The sequence below is a fragment of the Salvelinus alpinus genome, chromosome 3 (genome assembly GCF_045679555.1).
Source record: "Salvelinus alpinus chromosome 3, SLU_Salpinus.1, whole genome shotgun sequence".
In the NCBI taxonomy this organism is placed as follows: domain Eukaryota; kingdom Metazoa; phylum Chordata; class Actinopteri; order Salmoniformes; family Salmonidae; genus Salvelinus; species Salvelinus alpinus.
The window spans coordinates 1,243,190-1,268,393 of NC_092088.1; the positions used below are offsets into that span (position 1 = coordinate 1,243,190).

Below are 25,204 nucleotides of genomic sequence, written 5' to 3' on the forward strand. Positions count from 1 at the left end.
ATACTGTAAAAGGATAATGGTATCTACCATGCTATACTGTAAAAGGATAATGGTATCTACCATGCTATACTGTAAAAGGATAACGGTATCTACCATGCTATACTGTAAAAGGATAACGGTATCTACCATGCTATACTGTAAAAGGATAACGGTATCTACCATGCTATACTGTAAAATGATAATGGTATAAGTCATGCTATACTGTAAAAGGATAACGGTATCTACCATGCTATACTGTAAAATGATAATGGTATTAGTCATGCTATACTGTAAAAGGATAATGGTATCTACCATGCTATACTGTAAAAGGATAACGGTATCTACCATGCTATACTGTAAAAGGATAACGGTATCTACCATGCTATACTGTAAAAGGATAACGGTATTAGTCATGCTATACTGTAAAATGATAATGGTATAAGTCATGCTATACTGTAAAAGGATAACGGTATCTACCATGCTATACTGTAAAATGATAATGGTATAAGTCATGCTATACTGTAAAAGGATAACGGTATCTACCATGCTATACTGTAAAATGATAATGGTATTAGTCATGCTATACTGTAAAAGGATAACGGTATCTACCATGCTATACTGTAAAAGGATAACGGTATCTACCATGCTATACTGTAAAAGGATAACGTATTAGTCATGCTATACTGTAAAAGGATAACGGTATCTACCATGCTATACTGTAAAAGGATAACGGTATCTACCATGCTATACTGTAAAAGGATAACGTATTAGTCATGCTATACTGTAAAAGGATAACGGTATTAGTCATGCTATACTGTAAAAGGATAATGGTATTAGTCATGCTATACTGTAAAAGGATAATGGTCTCTACCATGCTATACTGTAAAAGGATAATGGTATCTACCATGCTATACTGTAAAAGGATAATGGTATCTACCATGCTATACTGTAAAAGGATAATGGTATCTACCATGCTATACTGTAAAATGATAACGGTATTAGTCATGCTATACATTCTTTTGACCGGTAGTGAGTGAGTATGTACAGTGGCTTGCGAAAGTATTCATCCCCTTGGCATTTTTCCTATTTTGTTGCCTTACAACCTGGACTTAAAATAGATTTTTTGGGGGGGGTTTGTATCATTTGATTTACACAACATGCCGACCACCTTGAAGATGCAAAATATTTTTTATTGTGAAACAAACAAATATTCACACCCCCCAAAGTCAATACTTTGTAGAACCACCTTTTGCAGCAATTACAGCTGCAAGTCTCTTGGGGTGTGTCTCTATAAGCTTGGCACAGCTAGACCACTTGGATTTTTGCCCATTTTTCAAGGCAAAACTGCTCCAGCTCCTTCAAGTTGGATGGGTTCCTCTGATGTACAGCAATTTTTAAGTCATACCACAGATTCTCAATTGGATTGAGGTCTGGGCTTTGACTAGGCCATTCCAAGACATTTAAATGTTTAAACCACTCGAGTGTTGCTTCAGCAGTATGCTTAGGGTCATTGTCCTGCTGGAAGGTGAACCTCCGTCCCAGTCTCAAATCTCTGGAAGACAAACAGGTTTACCTCAAGAATTTCTTATTCTTCTTTATTCCAGACATAGCATTTTCCTTGATGGCCAAAAAGCAACATTTTAGTCTCATCTGACCAGAGTACCTTCTTCCATGTTTGGGGTGTCTCCCACATGCCTTTTGGCGAACACCAAATGTGTTGGCTTATTTTTTTCTTTAAGCAATGGCTTTTTTTCTTGCCACTCTTCCGTAAAGCCCAGCTTTGTGGAGTGTACGACTTAAAGTGGTCCTATGGACAGATACTCCAATCTCCGGTGTGGAGCTTTGCAGCTCCTTCAGGGTTATCTTTGGTCTCTTTGTTGGCTCTCTGATTAATGCCCTCCTTGCCTGGTCCGTGAGTTTCGGATATTATTTTATAACCCAACCCTGATCTGTACTTCTCCACAACTTTGTCCCTAACCTGTTTTTAGAGCTCCTTGGTCTTCATAGTACCGCTTGCTTGGTGGTACCCCTTGCTTAGATGTGTTGCAGACTCCGCGGCCTTTCAGAACAGGTGTGTGTATATACACTGAGATCATGTGACAGATCATGTGACAATTAGATTGCACACAGGTGGACTTCAACAAATTATGTGACTTCTGAATGTATTTGGTTGCACCAGATCTTATTTAGGGGCTTCATAGCAAAGGGGGTGAATACATATGCACGCACCACTTTTCCGAATTTCTTTTTAGAATTTTTTAAAACAAGTTATTTGTTTTATTTCACTTCACCAATTTGGACTATTTTGCGTCGTCCATTACATGAAATCCAAATAAAAATCTATTTATATTACAGGTTGTAATGCAACAAAATAGGACAAACGCCAAGGGGTGAATACTTTTGAAAGGCACTGTATTATATATAACATATATACATATAGACCAATTTAACCAGACTCCATAGGGTCGAGACCAATTTAACCAGACTCCATAGGGTCGAGACCAATTTAACCAGACTCCATAGGGTCGAGACCAATTTAACCAGACTCCCTACGGTCTGAGACCAATTTAACCAGACTCCCTACGGTCTGAGACCAATTTAACCAGACTCCATAAGGGTCGAGACCAATTTAACCAGACTCCATAAGGGTCGAGACCAATTTAACCAGACTCCATAGGTGTCGAGACCAATTTAACCAGACTCCATAGGCTCGAGACCAATTTAACCAGACTCCATAGGGTCGAGACCAATTTAACCAGACTCCATAGTGTCGAGACTAATTTAACCAGACTCCATACGGTCCGAGACCAATTTAACCAGACTCCATAGGGTTCGAAACCAATTTAACCAGACTCCATAGGGGTCGAGACCAATTTAACCAGACTCCATAGGGTCGAGACCAATTTAACCAGACTCCATAGGGTCGAGACCAATTTAACCAGACTCCATAAGGGTCGAGACCAATTTAACCAGACTCCATAAGGGTCGAGACCAATTTAACCAGACTCCATAGGGTTGAGACCAATTTAACCAGACTCCATAAGGGTTGAGACCAATTTAACCAGACTCCATAGGGTTGAGACCAATTTAACCAGACTCCATAGTGTCCGAGATCAATTTAACCAGACTCCATAGGGGTCGAGACCAATTTAACCAGACTCCATAGGGTCGAGACCAATTTAACCAGACTCCATAGGGTCGAGACCAATTTAACCAGATTCCATAGTGTCCGAGACCAATTTAACCAGACTCCCTAGGGTTCGAGACCAATTTAACCAGACACCATAGGGGTCGAGACCAATTTAACCAGACTCCATAGGGTCTGAGACCAATTTAACCAGACTCCATAGGGTCTGAGACCAATTTAACCAGCCTCCATAGGGTCTGAGACCAATTTAACCAGACTCCATAGGGTCTGAGACCAATTTAACCAGACTCCCTACGGTCCGAGACCAATTTAACCAGACTCCATAGTGTTCGAGACCAATTTAACCAAACTCCATAGGGGTCGAGACCAATTTAACCAGACTCCATAGTGTCCGAGACCAATTTAACCAGACTCCATAGTGTCGAGACCAATTTAACCAGACTCCATAGGGGTCGAGACCAATTTAACCAGACTCCATAAGGGTCGAGACCAATTTAACCAGACTCCATAGGGTCGAGACCAATTTAACCAGACGCCATAGGGTCGAGACCAATTTAACCAGACGCCATAGGGGTCGAGACCAATTTAACCAGACTCCATAGGGGTCGAGACCAATTTAACCAGACTCCATAGGGGTCGAGACCAATTTAACCAGACGCCATAGGGTCGAGACCAATTTAACCAGACTCCATAGTGTCGAGACCAATTTAACCAGACTCCATAGGGTCGAGACCAATTTAACCTGACTCCATAGGGTCGAGACCAATTTAACCAGACTCCATAGGGTCGAGACCAATTTAACCAGACTCCATAGGGGTCGAGACCAATTTAACCAGACTCCATAGTGTCGAGACCAATTTAACCAGACTCCATAGTGTCTGAGACCAATTTAACCAGACTCCATAGGGTTCGAGACCAATTTAACCAAACTCCATAGGGTTCGAGACCAATTTAACCAGACACCATAGGGGTCGAGACCAATTTAACTAGACTCCATAGGGTCTGAGACCAATTTAATCAGACTCCCTAGGGTCTGAGACCAATTTAACCAGACTCCCTAGGGTCTGAGACCAATTTAACCAGACTCCATAGGGTCTGAGACCAATTTAACCAGACTCCATAGTGTCTGAGACCAATTTAACCAGACTCCCTACGGTCTGAGACCAATTTAACCAAACTCCATAGGGTCCGAGACCAATTTAACCAGACTCCATAGGGGTCGAGACCAATTTAACCAGACTCCATAGTGTCCGAGACCAATTTAACCAGACTCCATAGGGGTCGAGACCAATTTAACCAGACTCCATAGGGTCGAGACCAATTTAACCAGACTCCATAAGGGTCGGGACCAATTTAACAAGACTCCATAAGGGTCGAGACCAATTTAACCAGACTCCATAGTGTCCGAGACCAATTTAACCAGACTCCATAGGGTTCGAGACCAATTTAACCAGACTCCATAGGGTCTGTCGAGTAGGCTGAACAATTGATGTCCCTACAATGAGGGAGGTAAAATCAGATAGATACAGAGAGAGTGGGATTATTTGTGTGTACTCACAGTGAAGACAGTGACGTCCTTCCTGGTCCGTATCTCCTCCACGAAACCCAGTGGTTTGCCTGAAGGGACGGGTATAGTCCCCAGGACAGAGACGACTAGAGAGTCCAGGGTCTGTCTGACTGACCTGATGAACGCCTGGCTGAACAGCTCCATTTTACCAACCTCATCTATGATGAACACCTGACGGTCGCTACTGCATGAAGAGTCAAGCTACACAGAGAGAGAGAGAGGTTAGAGACAACACTCACCACAAACACAGAGAGAGAGAGAGAGGTTAGAGACATCACTCACCACAAACACACAGAGAGAGAGAGCGGTTAGAGACATCACTCACCACAAACACAGAGAGAGAGAGAGGTTAGAGACAACACTCACCACAAACACAGAGAGAGAGAGAGGTTAGAGACATCACTCACCACAAACACAGAGAGAGAAAGAGGTTCGAGACATCACTCACCACAAACACACAGAGAGAGAGAGAGGTTAGAGACATCACTCACCACAAACACAGAGAGAGAGAGAGAGGTTAGAGACATCACTCACCACAAACACACAGAGAGAGAGAGGTTAGAGACATCACTCACCACAAACACAGAGAGAGAGAGAGGTTAGAGACAACACTCACCACAAACACAGAGAGAGAGAGAGGTTAGAGACATCACTCACCACAAACACAGAGAGAGAAAGAGGTTCGAGACATCACTCACCACAAACACACAGAGAGAGAGAGAGGTTAGAGACATCACTCACCACAAACACAGAGAGAGAGAGAGAGGTTAGAGACATCACTCACCACAAACACAGAGAGAGAGAGAGAGGTTAGAGACAACACTCACCACAAGCTGCTGTGGGTCTACTCTACTACCAGAGCTGCTGAGGGTCTACTCTACTCTACTACCAGAGCTGCTGAGGGTCTACTCTACTCTACTACCAGAGCTACTGAGGGTCTACTCTACTCTACTACCAGAGCTGCTGTGGGTCTACTCTACTACCAGAGCTACTGAGGGTCTACTCTACTCTACTACCAGAGCTGCTGAGGGTCTACTCTACTACCAGAGCTACTGAGGGTCTACTCTACTACCAGAGCTGCTGAGGGTCTACTCTACTACCAGAGCTGCTGAGGGTCTACTCTACTACCAGAGCTGCTGAGGGTCTACTCTACTCTACTACCAGAGCTGCTGAGGGTCTACTCTACTCTACTACCAGAGCTGCTGTGGGTCTACTCTACTCTAGAGTAGACCCTCAGCAGAGAGCTGCTGTGGGTCTACTCTACTCTAGAGTAGACCCTCAGCAGCTCTGGTAGTAGAGTAGAGTAGACCCTCAGCAGCTCTGGTAGTACTCTACTACCAGAGCTGCTGTGGGTCTACTCTACTCTACTACCAGAGCTGCTGAGGGTCTACTCTACTCTACTACCAGAGCTGCTGTGGGTCTACTCTACTCTACTACCAGAGCTGCTGAGGGTCTACTCTACTACCAGAGCTGCTGAGGGTCTACTCTACTCTACTACCAGAGCTGCTGAGGGTCTACTCTACTCTACTACCAGAGCTGCTGAGGGTCTACTCTACTACCAGAGCTGCTGAGGGTCTACTCTACTACCAGAGCTGCTGAGGGTCTACTCTACTCTACTACCAGAGCTGCTGTGGGTCTACTCTACTCTACTACCAGAGCTGCTGTGGGTCTACTCTACTCTACTACCAGAGCTGCTGAGGGTCTACTCTACTACCAGAGCTGCTGAGGGTCTACTCGACTCTACTACCAGAGCTGCTGTGGGTCTACTCTACTCTACTACCAGAGCTGCTGAGGGTCTACTCTACTACCAGAGCTGCTGAGGGTCTACTCGACTCTACTACCAGAGCTGCTGAGGGTCTACTCTACTACCAGAGCTGCTGAGGGTCTACTCTACTCTACTACCAGAGCTGCTGAGGGTCTACTCTACTACCAGAGCTGCTGAGGGTCTACTCGACTCTACTACCAGAGCTGCTGAGGGTCTACTCGACTCTACTACCAGAGCTGCTGAGGGTCTACTCTACTACCAGAGCTGCTGAGGGTCTACTCTACTCTACTACCAGAGCTGCTGTGGGTCTACTCTACTCTACTACCAGAGCTGCTGAGGGTCTACTCTACTCTACTACCAGAGCTGCTGAGGGTCTACTCTACTACCAGAGCTGCTGAGGGTCTACTCTACTCTACTACCAGAGCTGCTGAGGGTCTACTCTACTACCAGAGCTGCTGTGGGTCTACTCTACTCTACTACCAGAGCTGCTGTGGGTCTACTCTACTCTACTACCAGAGCTGCTGTGGGTCTACTCTACTCTACTACCAGAGCTGCTGTGGGTCTACTCTACTCTACTACCAGAGCTGCTGTGGGTCTACTCTACTCTACTACCAGAGCTGCTGAGGGTCTACTCTACTACCAGAGCTGCTGAGGGTCTACTCTACTACCAGAGCTGCTGTGGGTCTACTCTACTCTACTACCAGAGCTGCTGAGGGTCTACTCTACTACCAGAGCTGCTGAGGGTCTACTCTACTCTACTACCAGAGCTGCTGAGGGTCTACTCTACTACCAAAGCTGCTGAGGGTCTACTCTACTACCAGAGCTGCTGAGGGTCTACTCTACTCTACTACCAGAGCTGCTGAGGGTCTACTCTACTACCAGAGCTGCTGTGGGTCTACTCTACTACCAGAGCTGCTGAGGGTCTACTCTACTCTACTACCAGAGCTGCTGAGGGTCTACTCTACTACCAGAGCTGCTGAGGGTCTACTCTACTCTACTACCAGAGCTGCTGAGGGTCTACTCTACTCTACTACCAGAGCTGCTGAGGGTCTACTCTACTCTACTACCAGAGCTGCTGAGGGTCTACTCTACTCTACTACCAGAGCTGCTGAGGGTCTACTCTACTCTACTACCAGAGCTGCTGAGGGTCTACTCTACTCTACTACCAGAGCTGCTGAGGGTCTACTCTACTCTACTACCAGAGCTGCTGAGGGTCTACTCTACTCTACTACCAGAGCTGCTGATGGTCTACTCTACTACCAGAGCTGCTGAGGGTCTACTCTACTACCAGAGCTGCTGAGGGTCTACTCTACTACCAGAGCTGCTGATGGTCTACTCTACTACCAGAGCTGCTGATGGTCTACTCTACTACCAGAGCTGCTGAGGGTCTACTCTACTACCAGAGCTGCTGTGGGTCTACTCTACTCTACTACCAGAGCTGCTGAGGGTCTACTCTACTCTACTACCAGAGCTGCTGAGGGTCTACTCTACTCTACTACCAGAGATGCTGTGGGTCTACTCTACTACCAGAGCTGCTGTGGGTCTACTCTACTCTACTACCAGAGCTGCTGTGGGTCTACTCTACTCTACTACCAGAGCTGCTGAGGGTCTACTCTACTACCAGAGCTGCTGAGGGTCTACTCTACTCTACTACCAGAGCTGATGTGGGTCTACTCTACTCTACTACCAGAGCTGCTGAGGGTCTACTCTACTCTACTACCAGAGCTGCTGAGGGTCTACTCTACTCTACTACCAGAGCTGCTGAGGGTCTACTCTACTCTACTACCAGAGCTGCTGAGGGTCTACTCTACTCTACTACCAGAGCTGCTGAGGGTCTACTCTACTCTACTACCAGAGCTGCTGAGGGTCTACTCTACTACCAGAGCTGCTGTGGGTCTACTCTACTCTACTACCAGAGCTGCTGAGGATCTACTCTACTCTACTACCAGAGCTGCTGTGGGTCTACTCTACTCTACTACCAGAGCTGTTGAGGGTCTACTCTACTCTACTACCAGAGCTGCTGTGGGTCTACTCTACTCTACTACCAGAGCTGCTGAGGGTCTACTCTACTCTACTACCAGAGCTGCTCAGGGTCTACTCTACTCTACTACCAGAGCTGCTGAGGGTCTACTCTACTACCAGAGCTGCTGAGGGTCTACTCTACTCTACTACCAGAGCTGCTGAGGGTCTACTCTACTACCAGAGCTGCTGAGGGTCTACTCTACTACCAGAGCTGCTGTGGGTCTACTCTACTACCAGAGCTGCTGAGGGTCTACTCTACTACCAGAGCTGCTGAGGGTCTACTCTACTACCAGAGCTGCTGAGGGTCTACTCTACTCTACTACCAGAGCTGCTGAGGGTCTACTCTACTACCAGAGCTGCTGAGGGTCTACTCTACTACCAGAGCTGCTGAGGGTCTACTCTACTACCAGAGCTGCTGAGGGTCTACTCTACTACCAGAGCTGCTGAGGGTCTACTCTACTCTACTACCAGAGCTGCTGAGGGTCTACTCTACTCTACTACCAGAGCTGCTGAGGGTCTACTCTACTACCAGAGCTGCTGAGGGTCTACTCTACTCTACTACCAGAGCTGCTGAGGGTCTACTCTACTCTACTCTACTACCAGAGCTGCTGAGGGTCTACTCTACTCTACTACCAGAGCTGCTGAGGGTCTACTCTACTACCAGAGCTGCTGAGGGTCTACTCTACTCTACTACCAGAGCTGCTGAGGGTCTACTCTACTACCAGAGCTGCTGAGGGTCTACTCTACTACCAGAGCTACTGAGGGTCTACTCTACTACCAGAGCTGCTGTGGGTCTACTCTACTACCAGAGCTGCTGAGGGTCTACTCTACTCTACTACCAGAGCTGCTGAGGGTCTACTCTACTACCAGAGCTGCTGAGGGTCTACTCTACTCTACTACCAGAGCTGCTGAGGGTCTACTCTACTCTACTACCAGAGCTGCTGAGGGTCTACTCTACTCTACTACCAGAGCTGCTGTGGGTCTACTCTACTACCAGAGCTGCTGAGGGTCTACTCTACTCTACTACCAGAGCTGCTGAGGATCTACTCTACTCTACTACCAGAGCTGCTGAGGGTCTACTCTACTACCAGAGCTGCTGAGGGTCTACTCTACTCTACTACCAGAGCTGCTGAGGGTCTACTCTACTCTACTACCATAGCTGCTGAGGGTCTACTCTACTCTACTACCATAGCTGCTGAGGGTCTACTCTACTCTACTACCAGAGCTGCTGAGGGTCTACTCTACTACCAGAGCTGCTGAGGGTCTACTCTACTCTACTACCAGAGCTGCTGAGGGTCTACTCTACTCTACTACCAGAGCTGCTGAGGGTCTACTCTACTACCAGAGCTGCTGTGGGTCTACTCTACTCTACTACCAGAGCTGCTGAGGGTCTACTCTACTACCAGAGCTGCTGAGGGTCTACTCTACTACCAGAGCTGCTGAGGGTCTACTCTACTCTACTACCAGAGCTGCTGAGGGTCTACTCTACTCTACTACCAGAGCTGCTGAGGGTCTACTCTACTCTACTACCAGAGCTGCTGAGGGTCTACTCTACTACCAGAGCTGCTGAGGGTCTACTCTACTCTACTACCAGAGCTGCTGAGGGTCTACTCTACTCTACTACCAGAGCTGCTGAGGGTCTACTCTACTACCAGAGCTGCTGAGGGTCTACTCTACTACCAGAGCTGCTGAGGGTCTACTCTACTCTACTACCAGAGCTGCTGAGGGTCTACTCTACTACCAGAGCTGCTGTGGGTCTACTCTACTCTACTACCAGAGCTGCTGAGGGTCTACTCTACTACCAGAGCTGCTGAGGGTCTACTCTACTCTACTACCAGAGCTGCTGAGGGTCTACTCTACTACCAAAGCTGCTGAGGGTCTACTCTACTACCAGAGCTGCTGAGGGTCTACTCTACTCTACTACCAGAGCTGCTGAGGGTCTACTCTACTACCAGAGCTGCTGTGGGTCTACTCTACTACCAGAGCTGCTGAGGGTCTACTCTACTCTACTACCAGAGCTGCTGAGGGTCTACTCTACTCTACTACCAGAGCTGCTGAGGGTCTACTCTACTCTACTACCAGAGCTGCTGAGGGTCTACTCTACTCTACTACCAGAGCTGCTGAGGGTCTACTCTACTCTACTACCAGAGCTGCTGATGGTCTACTCTACTACCAGAGCTGCTGAGGGTCTACTCTACTACCAGAGCTGCTGAGGGTCTACTCTACTACCAGAGCTGCTGATGGTCTACTCTACTACCAGAGCTGCTGATGGTCTACTCTACTACCAGAGCTGCTGAGGGTCTACTCTACTACCAGAGCTGCTGTGGGTCTACTCTACTCTACTACCAGAGCTGCTGAGGGTCTACTCTACTCTACTACCAGAGCTGCTGAGGGTCTACTCTACTCTACTACCAGAGATGCTGTGGGTCTACTCTACTACCAGAGCTGCTGTGGGTCTACTCTACTCTACTACCAGAGCTGCTGTGGGTCTACTCTACTCTACTACCAGAGCTGCTGAGGGTCTACTCTACTACCAGAGCTGCTGAGGGTCTACTCTACTCTACTACCAGAGCTGATGTGGGTCTACTCTACTCTACTACCAGAGCTGCTGAGGGTCTACTCTACTCTACTACCAGAGCTGCTGAGGGTCTACTCTACTCTACTACCAGAGCTGCTGAGGGTCTACTCTACTCTACTACCAGAGCTGCTGAGGGTCTACTCTACTCTACTACCAGAGCTGCTGAGGGTCTACTCTACTCTACTACCAGAGCTGCTGAGGGTCTACTCTACTACCAGAGCTGCTGTGGGTCTACTCTACTCTACTACCAGAGCTGCTGAGGATCTACTCTACTCTACTACCAGAGCTGCTGTGGGTCTACTCTACTCTACTACCAGAGCTGTTGAGGGTCTACTCTACTCTACTACCAGAGCTGCTGTGGGTCTACTCTACTCTACTACCAGAGCTGCTGAGGGTCTACTCTACTCTACTACCAGAGCTGCTGAGGGTCTACTCTACTACCAGAGCTGCTGAGGGTCTACTCTACTCTACTACCAGAGCTGCTGAGGGTCTACTCTACTCTACTACCAGAGCTGCTGAGGGTCTACTCTACTCTACTACCAGAGCTGCTGAGGGTCTACTCTACTACCAGAGCTGCTGAGGGTCTACTCTACTACCAGAGCTGCTGAGGGTCTACTCTACTACCAGAGCTGCTGAGGGTCTACTCTACTACCAGAGCTGCTGAGGGTCTACTCTACTACCAGAGCTGCTGAGGGTCTACTCTACTCTACTACCAGAGCTGCTGAGGGTCTACTCTACTCTACTACCAGAGCTGCTGAGGGTCTACTCTACTACCAGAGCTGCTGAGGGTCTACTCTACTACCAGAGCTGCTGAGGGTCTACTCTACTACCAGAGCTGCTGAGGGTCTACTCTACTCTACTACCAGAGCTGCTGAGGGTCTACTCTACTCTACTACCAGAGCTGCTGAGGGTCTACTCTACTACCAGAGCTGCTGAGGGTCTACTCTACTCTACTACCAGAGCTGCTGAGGGTCTATTCTACTCTACTACCAGAGCTGCTGAGGGTCTACTCTACTACCAGAGCTGCTGAGGGTCTACTCTACTCTACTACCAGAGCTGCTGAGGGTCTACTCTACTCTACTACCAGAGCTGCTGAGGGTCTACTCTACTACCAGAGCTGCTGAGGGTCTACTCTACTCTACTACCAGAGCTGCTGAGGGTCTACTCTACTACCAGAGCTGCTGAGGGTCTACTCTACTACCAGAGCTGCTGAGGGTCTACTCTACTACCAGAGCTGCTGAGGGTCTACTCTACTACCAGAGCTGCTGTGGGTCTACTCTACTACCAGAGCTGCTGAGGGTCTACTCTACTCTACTACCAGAGCTGCTGAGGGTCTACTCTACTACCAGAGCTGCTGAGGGTCTACTCTACTCTACTACCAGAGCTGCTGAGGGTCTACTCTACTCTACTACCAGAGCTGCTGAGGGTCTACTCTACTCTACTACCAGAGCTGCTGTGGGTCTACTCTACTACCAGAGCTGCTGAGGGTCTACTCTACTCTACTACCAGAGCTGCTGAGGATCTACTCTACTCTACTACCAGAGCTGCTGAGGGTCTACTCTACTCTACTACCAGAGCTGCTGAGGGTCTACTCTACTACCAGAGCTGCTGAGGGTCTACTCTACTCTACTACCAGAGCTGCTGAGGGTCTACTCTACTCTACTACCATAGCTGCTGAGGGTCTACTCTACTCTACTACCAGAGCTGCTGAGGGTCTACTCTACTACCAGAGCTGCTGAGGGTCTACTCTACTCTACTACCAGAGCTGCTGAGGGTCTACTCTACTCTACTACCAGAGCTGCTGTGGGTCTACTCTACTCTACTACCAGAGCTGCTGAGGGTCTACTCTACTACCAGAGCTGCTGAGGGTCTACTCTACGCTACTACCAGAGCTGCTGAGGGTCTACTCTACTCTACTACCAGAGCTGCTGAGGGTCTACTCTACTCTACTACCAGAGCTGCTGAGGGTCTACTCTACTACCAGAGCTGCTGAGGGTCTACTCTACTCTACTACCAGAGCTGCTGAGGGTCTACTCTACTCTACTACCAGAGCTGCTGAGGGTCTACTCTACTCTACTACCAGAGCTGCTGAGGGTCTACTCTACTACCAGAGCTGCTGAGGGTCTACTCTACTCTACTACCAGAGCTGCTGAGGGTCTACTCTACTCTACTACCAGAGCTGCTGAGGGTCTACTCTACTACCAGAGCTGCTGAGGGTCTACTCTACTACCAGAGCTGCTGAGGGTCTACTCTACTCTACTACCAGAGCTGCTGAGGGTCTACTCTACTCTACTACCAGAGCTGCTGTGGGTCTACTCTACTCTACTACCAGAGCTGCTGAGGGTCTACTCTACTCTACTACCAGAGCTGCTGTGGGTCTACTCTACTCTACTACCAGAGCTGCTGAGGGTCTACTCTACTCTACTACCAGAGCTGCTGTGGGTCTACTCTACTCTACTACCAGAGCTGCTGAGGGTCTACTCTACTACCAGAGCTGCTGAGGGTCTACTCTACTCTACTACCAGAGCTGCTGAGGGTCTACTCTACTCTACTACCAGAGCTGCTGAGGGTCTACTCTACTACCAGAGCTGCTGAGGGTCTACTCTACTACCAGAGCTGCTGAGGGTCTACTCTACTCTACTACCAGAGCTGCTGTGGGTCTACTCTACTACCAGAGCTGCTGTGGGTCTACTCTACTCTACTACCAGAGCTGCTGTGGGTCTACTCTACTCTACTACCAGAGCTGCTGAGGGTCTACTCTACTACCAGAGCTGCTGAGGGTCTACTCGACTCTACTACCAGAGCTGCTGTGGGTCTACTCTACTCTACTACCAGAGCTGCTGAGGGTCTACTCTACTCTACTACCAGAGCTGCTGAGGGTCTACTCTACTACCAGAGCTGCTGAGGGTCTACTCTACTCTACTACCAGAGCTGCTGAGGGTCTACTCTACTCTACTACCAGAGCTGCTGTGGGTCTACTCTACTCTACTACCAGAGCTGCTGTGGGTCTACTCTACTCTACTACCAGAGCTGCTGTGGGTCTACTCTACTACCAGAGCTGCTGTGGGTCTACTCTACTACCAGAGCTGCTGAGGGTCTACTCTACTACCAGAGCTGCTGTGGGTCTACTCTACTCTACTACCAGAGCTGCTGAGGGTCTACTCTACTACCAGAGCTGCTGAGGGTCTACTCTACTCTACTACCAGAGCTGCTGAGGGTCTACTCTACTACCAAAGCTGCTGAGGGTCTACTCTACTACCAGAGCTGCTGGGGGTCTACTCTACTCTACTACCAGAGCTGCTGAGGGTCTACTCTACTACCAGAGCTGCTGTGGGTCTACTCTACTACCAGAGCTGCTGAGGGTCTACTCTACTCTACTACCAGAGCTGCTGAGGGTCTACTCTACTCTACTACCAGAGCTGCTGAGGGTCTACTCTACTCTACTACCAGAGCTGCTGAGGGTCTACTCTACTCTACTACCAGAGCTGCTGAGGGTCTACTCTACTCTACTACCAGAGCTGCTGAGGGTCTACTCTACTCTACTACCAGAGCTGCTGATGGTCTACTCTACTACCAGAGCTGCTGAGGGTCTACTCTACTACCAGAGCTGCTGAGGGTCTACTCTACTACCAGAGCTGCTGATGGTCTACTCTACTACCAGAGCTGCTGATGGTCTACTCTACTACCAGAGCTGCTGAGGGTCTACTCTACTACCAGAGCTGCTGTGGGTCTACTCTACTCTACTACCAGAGCTGCTGAGGGTCTACTCTACTCTACTACCAGAGCTGCTGAGGGTCTACTCTACTCTACTACCAGAGATGCTGTGGGTCTACTCTACTACCAGAGCTGCTGTGGGTCTACTCTACTCTACTACCAGAGCTGCTGTGGGTCTACTCTACTCTACTACCAGAGCTGCTGAGGGTCTACTCTACTACCAGAGCTGCTGAGGGTCTACTCTACTCTACTACCAGAGCTGATGTGGGTCTACTCTACTCTACTACCAGAGCTGCTGAGGGTCTACTCTACTCTACTACCAGAGCTGCTGAGGGTCTACTCTACTCTACTACCAGAGCTGCTGAGGGTCTACTCTACTCTACTACCAGAGCTGCTGAGGGTCTACTCTACTCTACTACCAGAGCTGCTGAGGGTCTACTCTACTCTACTACCAGAGCTGCTGAGGGTCTACTCTACTACCAGAGCTGCTGTGGGTCTACTCTACTCTACTACCAGAGCTGCTGAGGATTGTAGGAGTAAATGAGATGTATAGGACAGCACATAGATGTATAAAATGGCTGAACATTAAAAATAGATCACAGTAATGAAAGGGAGACACATGGTCTGCTGACCTGACACTAATGAAAGGGAGAGAACACATGGTCTGCTGACCTGACACTAATGATAAAGAGATTCATAGTCAGCTGCTTCTACACAGAGGTTTATAGGACAGAATCTGCTGATTCCAATAAAGGCAAACAAAACAAAGAGTACATTGACACATTATGCTGACACACTAAAGATAGAGGGATCCATAGTCAGCTGCTTCTAAAAAGAAGGCCTATAGGGCTGAATCTGCTGATTCCAATGGGGGCAAAGTGCATTGACACATTGATGAAAGGAAGAGACACAGAATCTGCTGACACACTAGGATGGAGGGTCCGGCCACCATTGTAGTCTAGCTGAGAGCAGATGTGGGCGTTATTGGGCGTGAACAAGCGGGAAGCTTGAACTAGAGGATAGTGGTGGCGAATGACTTGAGAAGGGAGACTTCATTTGCATAAGGGATGGACATAGTGCTATGTGTGTATAAATATAGGAGCTAAGGCTCTGGGAAATGGGGGGGTGTTCCGCGGTGTGTGTGCCGCGGGGTGTGTTCCGCGGACATTCCAGATTGTGATACAATTTGTATTAAAAATCTTATTTGAGTTCACAAAGTTCTTGTAAGAGTTATATTTGAAGTGATTTTCTACGACAGGATCTACTCTACTCTACTACCAGAGCTGCTGTGGGTCTACTCTACTCTACTACCAGAGCTGTTGAGGGTCTACTCTACTCTACTACCAGAGCTGCTGAGGGTCTACTCTACTACCAGAGCTGCTGTGGGTCTACTCTACTCTACTACCAGAGCTGCTGAGGGTCTACTCTACTCTACTACCAGAGCTGCTGAGGGTCTACTCTACTCTACTACCAGAGCTGCTGAGGGTCTACTCTACTACCAGAGCTGCTGAGGGTCTACTCTACTCTACTACCAGAGCTGCTGAGGGTCTACTCTACTCTACTACCAGAGCTGCTGAGGGTCTACTCTACTACCAGAGCTGCTGAGGGTCTACTCTACTACCAGAGCTGCTGTGGGTCTACTCTACTACCAGAGCTGCTGAGGGTCTACTCTACTACCAGAGCTGCTGAGGGTCTACTCTACTACCAGAGCTGCTGAGGGTCTACTCTACTACCAGAGCTGCTGAGGGTCTACTCTACTCTACTACCAGAGCTGCTGAGGGTCTACTCTACTCTACTACCAGAGCTGCTGAGGGTCTACTCTACTCTACTACCAGAGCTGCTGAGGGTCTACTCTACTACCAGAGCTGCTGAGGGTCTACTCTACTACCAGAGCTGCTGAGGGTCTACTCTACTACCAGAGCTGCTGAGGGTCTACTCTACTCTACTACCAGAGCTGCTGAGGGTCTACTCTACTACCAGAGCTGCTGAGGGTCTACTCTACTCTACTACCAGAGCTGCTGAGGGTCTACTCTACTCTACTCTACTACCAGAGCTGCTGAGGGTCTACTCTACTCTACTACCAGAGCTGCTGAGGGTCTACTCTACTACCAGAGCTGCTGAGGGTCTACTCTACTACCAGAGCTGCTGAGGGTCTACTCTACTCTACTACCAGAGCTGCTGAGGGTCTACTCTACTACCAGAGCTGCTGAGGGTCTACTCTACTACCAGAGCTGCTGAGGGTCTACTCTACTACCAGAGCTGCTGTGGGTCTACTCTACTACCAGAGCTGCTGAGGGTCTACTCTACTCTACTACCAGAGCTGCTGAGGGTCTACTCTACTACCAGAGCTGCTGAGGGTCTACTCTACTCTACTACCAGAGCTGCTGAGGGTCTACTCTACTCTACTACCAGAGCTGCTGAGGGTCTACTCTACTCTACTACCAGAGCTGCTGTGGGTCTACTCTACTACCAGAGCTGCTGAGGGTCTACTCTACTCTACTACCAGAGCTGCTGAGGATCTACTCTACTCTACTACCAGAGCTGCTGAGGGTCTACTCTACTCTACTACCAGAGCTGCTGAGGGTCTACTCTACTACCAGAGCTGCTGAGGGTCTACTCTACTCTACTACCAGAGCTGCTGAGGGTCTACTCTACTCTACTACCATAGCTGCTGAGGGTCTACTCTACTCTACTACCAGAGCTGCTGAGGGTCTACTCTACTACCAGAGCTGCTGAGGGTCTACTCTACTCTACTACCAGAGCTGCTGAGGGTCTACTCTACTCTACTCCCAGAGCTGCTGAGGGTCTACTCTACTACCAGAGCTGCTGTGGGTCTACTCTACTCTACTACCAGAGCTGCTGAGGGTCTACTCTACTACCAGAGCTGCTGAGGGTCTACTCTACTACCAGAGCTGCTGAGGGTCTACTCTACTCTACTACCAGAGCTGCTGAGGGTCTACTCTACTCTACTACCAGAGCTGCTGAGGGTCTACTCTACTCTACTACCAGAGCTGCTGAGGGTCTACTCTACTACCAGAGCTGCTGAGGGTCTACTCTACTCTACTACCAGAGCTGCTGAGGGTCTACTCTACTCTACTACCAGAGCTGCTGAGGGTCTACTCTACTACCAGAGCTGCTGAGGGTCTACTCTACTCCCAGAGCTGCTGAGGGTCTACTCTACTCTACTACCAGAGCTGCTGTGGGTCTACTCTACTCTACTACCAGAGCTGCTGTGGGTCTACTCTACTACCAGAGCTGCTGAGGGTCTACTCTACTCTACTACCAGAGCTGCTGAGGGTCTACTCTACTCTACTACCAGAGCTGCTGAGGGTCTACTCTACTACCAGAGCTGCTGAGGGTCTACTCTACTACCAGAGCTGCTGAGGGTCTACTCTACTCTACTACCAGAGCTGCTGTGGGTCTACTCTACTCTACTACCAGAGCTGCTGAGGGTCTACTCTACTCTACTACCAGAGCTGCTGAGGGTCTACTCTACTACCAGAGCTGCTGAGGGTCTACTCTACTCTACTACCAGAGCTGCTGTGGGTCTACTCTACTCTACTACCAGAGCTGCTGAGGGTCTACTCTACTCTACTACCAGAGCTGCTGAGGGTCTACTCTACTACCAGAGCTGCTGAGGGTCTACTCTACTACCAGAGCTGCTGAGGGTCTACTCTACTACCAGAGCTGCTGAGGGTCTACTCTACTCTACTACCAGAGCTGCTGAGGGTCTACTCTACTCTACTACCAGAGCTGCTGTGGGTCTACTCTACTCTACTACCAGAGCTGCTGTGGGTCTACTCTACTACCAGAGCTGCTGTGGGTCTACTCTACTCTACTACCAGAGCTGCTGTGGGTCTACTCTACTACCAGAGCTGCTGTGGGTCTACTCTACTCTACTACCAGAGCTGCTGTGGGTCTACTCTACTCTACTACCAGAGCTGCTGAGGGTCTACTCTACTCTACTACCAGAGCTGCTGAGGGTCTACTCTACTACCAGAGCTGCTGTGGGTCTACTCTACTCTACTACCAGAGCTGCTGAGGGTCTACTCTACTACCAGAGCTGCTGAGGGTCTACTCTACTCTACTACCAGAGCTGCTGAGGGTCTACTCTACTACCAAAGCTGCTGAGGGTCTACTCGACTACCAGAGCTGCTGAGGGTCTACTCTACTCTACTACCAGAGCTGCTGAGGGTCTACTCTACTACCAGAGCTGCTGAGGGTCTACTCTACTACCAGAGCTGCTGAGGGTCTACTCTACTCTACTACCAGAGCTGCTGAGGGTCTACTCTACTCTACTACCAGAGCTGCTGATGGTCTACTCTACTACCAGAGCTGCTGAGGGTCTACTCTACTACCAGAGCTGCTGATGGTCTACTCTACTACCAGAGCTGCTGATGGTCTACTCTACTACCAGAGCTGCTGATGGTCTACTCTACTACCAGAGCTGCTGAGGGTCTACTCTACTACCAGAGCTGCTGATGGTCTACTCTACTACCAGAGCTGCTGTGGGTCTACTCTACTACCAGAGCTGCTGTGGGTCTACTCTACTCTAGTACCAGAGCTGCTGTGGGTCTACTCTACTCTACTACCAGAGCTGCTGAGGGTCTACTCTACTACCAGAGCTGCTGAGGGTCTACTCTACTCTACTACCAGAGCTGATGTGGGTCTACTCTACTCTACTACCAGAGCTGCTGAGGGTCTACTCTACTCTACTACCAGAGCTGCTGAGGGTCTACTCTACTCTACTACCAGAGCTGCTGAGGGTCTACTCTACTCTACTACCAGAGCTGCTGAGGGTCTACTCTACTCTACTACCAGAGCTGCTGAGGGTCTACTCTACTACCAGAGCTGCTGTGGGTCTACTCTACTCTACTACCAGAGCTGCTGAGGGTCTACTCTACTACCAGAGCTGCTGAGGGTCTACTCTACTCTACTACCAGAGCTGCTGAGGGTCTACTCTACTACCAAAGCTGCTGAGGGTCTACTCTACTACCAGAGCTGCTGAGGGTCTACTCTACTCTACTACCAGAGCTGCTGAGGGTCTACTCTACTACCAGAGCTGCTGTGGGTCTACTCTACTACCAGAGCTGCTGAGGGTCTACTCTACTCTACTACCAGAGATGCTGAGGGTCTACTCTACTCTACTACCAGAGCTGCTGAGGGTCTACTCTACTCTACTACCAGAGCTGCTGATGGTCTACTCTACTACCAGAGCTGCTGAGGGTCTACTCTACTACCAGAGCTGCTGATGGTCTACTCTACTACCAGAGCTGCTGATGGTCTACTCTACTACCAGAGCTGCTGATGGTCTACTCTACTACCAGAGCTGCTGAGGGTCTACTCTACTACCAGAGCTGCTGATGGTCTACTCTACTACCAGAGCTGCTGTGGGTCTACTCTACTACCAGAGCTGCTGTGGGTCTACTCTACTCTACTACCAGAGCTGCTGTGGGTCTACTCTACTCTACTACCAGAGCTGCTGAGGGTCTACTCTACTACCAGAGCTGCTGAGGGTCTACTCTACTCTACTACCAGAGCTGATGTGGGTCTACTCTACTCTACTACCAGAGCTGCTGAGGGTCTACTCTACTCTACTACCAGAGCTGCTGAGGGTCTACTCTACTCTACTACCAGAGCTGCTGAGGGTCTACTCTACTCTACTACCAGAGCTGCTGAGGGTCTACTCTACTCTACTACCAGAGCTGCTGAGGGTCTACTCTACTCCCAGAGCTGCTGAGGGTCTACTCTACTACCAGAGCTGCTGTGGGTCTACTCTACTCTACTACCAGAGCTGCTGAGGATCTACTCTACTCTACTACCAGAGCTGCTGTGGGTCTACTCTACTCTACTACCAGAGCTGTTGAGGGTCTACTCTACTCTACTACCAGAGCTGCTGTGGGTCTACTCTACTCTACTACCAGAGCTGCTGAGGGTCTACTCTACTCTACTACCAGAGCTGCTGAGGGTCTACTCTACTCTACTACCAGAGCTGCTGAGGGTCTACTCTACTACCAGAGCTGCTGAGGGTCTACTCTACTCTACTACCAGAGCTGCTGAGGGTCTACTCTACTCTACTACCAGAGCTGCTGAGGGTCTACTCTACTACCAGAGCTGCTGAGGGTCTACTCTACTACCAGAGCTGCTGTGGGTCTACTCTACTACCAGAGCTGCTGAGGGTCTACTCTACTACCAGAGCTGCTGAGGGTCTACTCTACTACCAGAGCTGCTGAGGGTCTACTCTACTACCAGAGCTGCTGAGGGTCTACTCTACTCTACTACCAGAGCTGCTGAGGGTCTACTCTACTACCAGAGCTGCTGAGGGTCTACTCTACTACCAGAGCTGCTGAGGGTCTACTCTACTACCAGAGCTGCTGAGGGTCTACTCTACTCTACTACCAGAGCTGCTGAGGGTCTACTCTACTCTACTACCAGAGCTGCTGAGGGTCTACTCTACTCTACTACCAGAGCTGCTGAGGGTCTACTCTACTACCAGAGCTGCTGAGGGTCTACTCTACTCTACTACCAGAGCTGCTGAGGGTCTACTCTACTCTACTCTACTACCAGAGCTGCTGAGGGTCTACTCTACTCTACTACCAGAGCTGCTGAGGGTCTACTCTACTCTACTACCAGAGCTGCTGAGGGTCTACTCTACTCTACTACCAGAGCTGCTGATGGTCTACTCTACTACCAGAGCTGCTGAGGGTCTACTCTACTACCAGAGCTGCTGAGGGTCTACTCTACTACCAGAGCTGCTGATGGTCTACTCTACTACCAGAGCTGCTGATGGTCTACTCTACTACCAGAGCTGCTGAGGGTCTACTCTACTACCAGAGCTGCTGTGGGTCTACTCTACTCTACTACCAGAGCTGCTGAGGGTCTACTCTACTCTACTACCAGAGCTGCTGAGGGTCTACTCTACTCTACTACCAGAGATGCTGTGGGTCTACTCTACTACCAGAGCTGCTGTGGGTCTACTCTACTCTACTACCAGAGCTGCTGTGGGTCTACTCTACTCTACTACCAGAGCTGCTGAGGGTCTACTCTACTACCAGAGCTGCTGAGGGTCTACTCTACTACCAGAGCTGATGTGGGTCTACTCTACTCTACTACCAGAGCTGCTGAGGGTCTACTCTACTCTACTACCAGAGCTGCTGAGGGTCTACTCTACTCTACTACCAGAGCTGCTGAGGGTCTACTCTACTCTACTACCAGAGCTGCTGAGGGTCTACTCTACTCTACTACCAGAGCTGCTGAGGGTCTACTCTACTCTACTACCAGAGCTGCTGAGGGTCTACTCTACTCTACTACCAGAGCTGCTGAGGGTCTACTCTACTACCAGAGCTGCTGTGGGTCTACTCTACTCTACTACCAGAGCTGCTGAGGATCTACTCTACTCTACTACCAGAGCTGCTGTGGGTCTACTCTACTCTACTACCAGAGCTGTTGAGGGTCTACTCTACTCTACTACCAGAGCTGCTGAGGGTCTACTCTACTACCAGAGCTGCTGTGGGTCTACTCTACTCTACTACCAGAGCTGCTGAGGGTCTACTCTACTCTACTACCAGAGCTGCTGAGGGTCTACTCTACTCTACTACCAGAGCTGCTGAGGGTCTACTCTACTACCAGAGCTGCTGAGGGTCTACTCTACTCTACTACCAGAGCTGCTGAGGGTCTACTCTACTCTACTACCAGAGCTGCTGTGGGTCTACTCTACTCTACTACCAGAGCTGCTGTGGGTCTACTCTACTACCAGAGCTGCTGTGGGTCTACTCTACTCTACTACCAGAGCTGCTGTGGGTCTACTCTACTACCAGAGCTGCTGTGGGTCTACTCTACTCTACTACCAGAGCTGCTGTGGGTCTACTCTACTCTACTACCAGAGCTGCTGAGGGTCTACTCTACTCTACTACCAGAGCTGCTGAGGGTCTACTCTACTACCAGAGCTGCTGTGGGTCTACTCTACTCTACTACCAGAGCTGCTGAGGGTCTACTCTACTACCAAAGCTGCTGAGGGTCTACTCTACTACCAGAGCTGCTGAGGGTCTACTCTACTCTACTACCAGAGCTGCTGAGGGTCTACTCTACTACCAGAGCTGCTGTGGGTCTACTCTACTACCAGAGCTGCTGAGGGTCTACTCTACTACCAGAGCTGCTGAGGGTCTACTCTACTCTACTACCAGAGCTGCTGAGGGTCTACTCTACTCTACTACCAGAGCTGCTGAGGGTCTACTCTACTCTACTACCAGAGCTGCTGAGGGTCTACTCTACTCTACTACCAGAGCTGCTGATGGTCTACTCTACTACCAGAGCTGCTGAGGGTCTACTCTACTACCAGAGCTGCTGATGGTCTACTCTACTACCAGAGCTGCTGATGGTCTACTCTACTACCAGAGCTGCTGATGGTCTACTCTACTACCAGAGCTGCTGAGGGTCTACTCTACTACCAGAGCTGCTGATGGTCTACTCTACTACCAGAGCTGCTGTGGGTCTACTCTACTACCAGAGCTGCTGTGGGTCTACTCTACTCTACTACCAGAGCTGCTGTGGGTCTACTCTACTCTACTACCAGAGCTGCTGAGGGTCTACTCTACTACCAGAGCTGCTGAGGGTCTACTCTACTCTACTACCAGAGCTGATGTGGGTCTACTCTACTCTACTACCAGAGCTGCTGAGGGTCTACTCTACTCTACTACCAGAGCTGCTGAGGGTCTACTCTACTCTACTACCAGAGCTGCTGAGGGTCTACTCTACTCTACTACCAGAGCTGCTGAGGGTCTACTCTACTCTACTACCAGAGCTGCTGAGGGTCTACTCTACTCCCAGAGCTGCTGAGGGTCTACTCTACTACCAGAGCTGCTGTGGGTCTACTCTACTCTACTACCAGAGCTGCTGAGGATCTACTCTACTCTACTACCAGAGCTGCTGTGGGTCTACTCTACTCTACTACCAGAGCTGTTGAGGGTCTACTCTACTCTACTACCAGAGCTGCTGTGGGTCTACTCTACTCTACTACCAGAGCTGCTGAGGGTCTACTCTACTCTACTACCAGAGCTGCTGAGGGTCTACTCTACTCTACTACCAGAGCTGCTGAGGGTCTACTCTACTACCAGAGCTGCTGAGGGTCTACTCTACTCTACTACCAGAGCTGCTGAGGGTCTACTCTACTCTACTACCAGAGCTGCTGAGGGTCTACTCTACTACCAGAGCTGCTGAGGGTCTACTCTACTACCAGAGCTGCTGTGGGTCTACTCTACTACCAGAGCTGCTGAGGGTCTACTCTACTACCAGAGCTGCTGAGGGTCTACTCTACTACCAGAGCTGCTGAGGGTCTACTCTACTACCAGAGCTGCTGAGGGTCTACTCTACTACCAGAGCTGCTGAGGGTCTACTCTACTACCAGAGCTGCTGAGGGTCTACTCTACTACCAGAGCTGCTGAGGGTCTACTCTACTACCAGAGCTGCTGAGGGTCTACTCTACTCTACTACCAGAGCTGCTGAGGGTCTACTCTACTCTACTACCAGAGCTGCTGAGGGTCTACTCTACTCTACTACCAGAGCTGCTGAGGGTCTACTCTACTCTACTACCAGAGCTGCTGAGGGTCTACTCTACTCTACTCTACTACCAGAGCTGCTGAGGGTCTACTCTACTCTACTACCAGAGCTGCTGAGGGTCTACTCTACTCTACTACCAGAGCTGCTGAGGGTCTACTCTACTCTACTACCAGAGCTGCTGAGGGTCTACTCTACTCTACTACCAGAGCTGCTGATGGTCTACTCTACTACCAGAGCTGCTGAGGGTCTACTCTACTACCAGAGCTGCTGAGGGTCTACTCTACTACCAGAGCTGCTGAGGGTCTACTCTACTACCAGAGCTGCTGATGGTCTACTCTACTACCAGAGCTGCTGAGGGTCTACTCTACTACCAGAGCTGCTGTGGGTCTACTCTACTCTACTACCAGAGCTGCTGAGGGTCTACTCTACTCTACTACCAGAGCTGCTGAGGGTCTACTCTACTCTACTACCAGAGATGCTGTGGGTCTACTCTACTACCAGAGCTGCTGTGGGTCTACTCTACTCTACTACCAGAGCTGCTGTGGGTCTACTCTACTCTACTACCAGAGCTGCTGAGGGTCTACTCTACTACCAGAGCTGCTGAGGGTCTACTCTACTCTACTACCAGAGCTGATGTGGGTCTACTCTACTCTACTACCATAGCTGCTGAGGGTCTACTCTACTCTACTACCAGAGCTGCTGAGGGTCTACTCTACTCTACTACCAGAGCTGCTGAGGGTCTACTCTACTCTACTACCAGAGCTGCTGAGGGTCTACTCTACTCTACTACCAGAGCTGCTGAGGGTCTACTCTACTCTACTACCAGAGCTGCTGAGGGTCTACTCTACTACCAGAGCTGCTGTGGGTCTACTCTAC

The 25,204-nt window shown here is 49.6% G+C and overlaps 1 protein-coding gene across 3 annotated transcripts in view; it reads right to left on the reverse strand.

Annotated features, from left to right (window-relative positions):
- ntpcr (nucleoside-triphosphatase, cancer-related) overlaps positions 1-25,204 on the reverse strand; it is a 38,276-nt gene that overhangs the window by 1,100 nt on the left and 11,972 nt on the right. For all 3 annotated transcript variants that reach the window (XM_071391250.1, XM_071391251.1, XM_071391252.1), the window contains one exon: positions 4,686-4,895. In XM_071391250.1, coding sequence (XP_071247351.1) covers positions 4,686-4,895 — 210 coding nt within the window. The remainder of the gene's footprint in view (positions 1-4,685; positions 4,896-25,204) is intronic.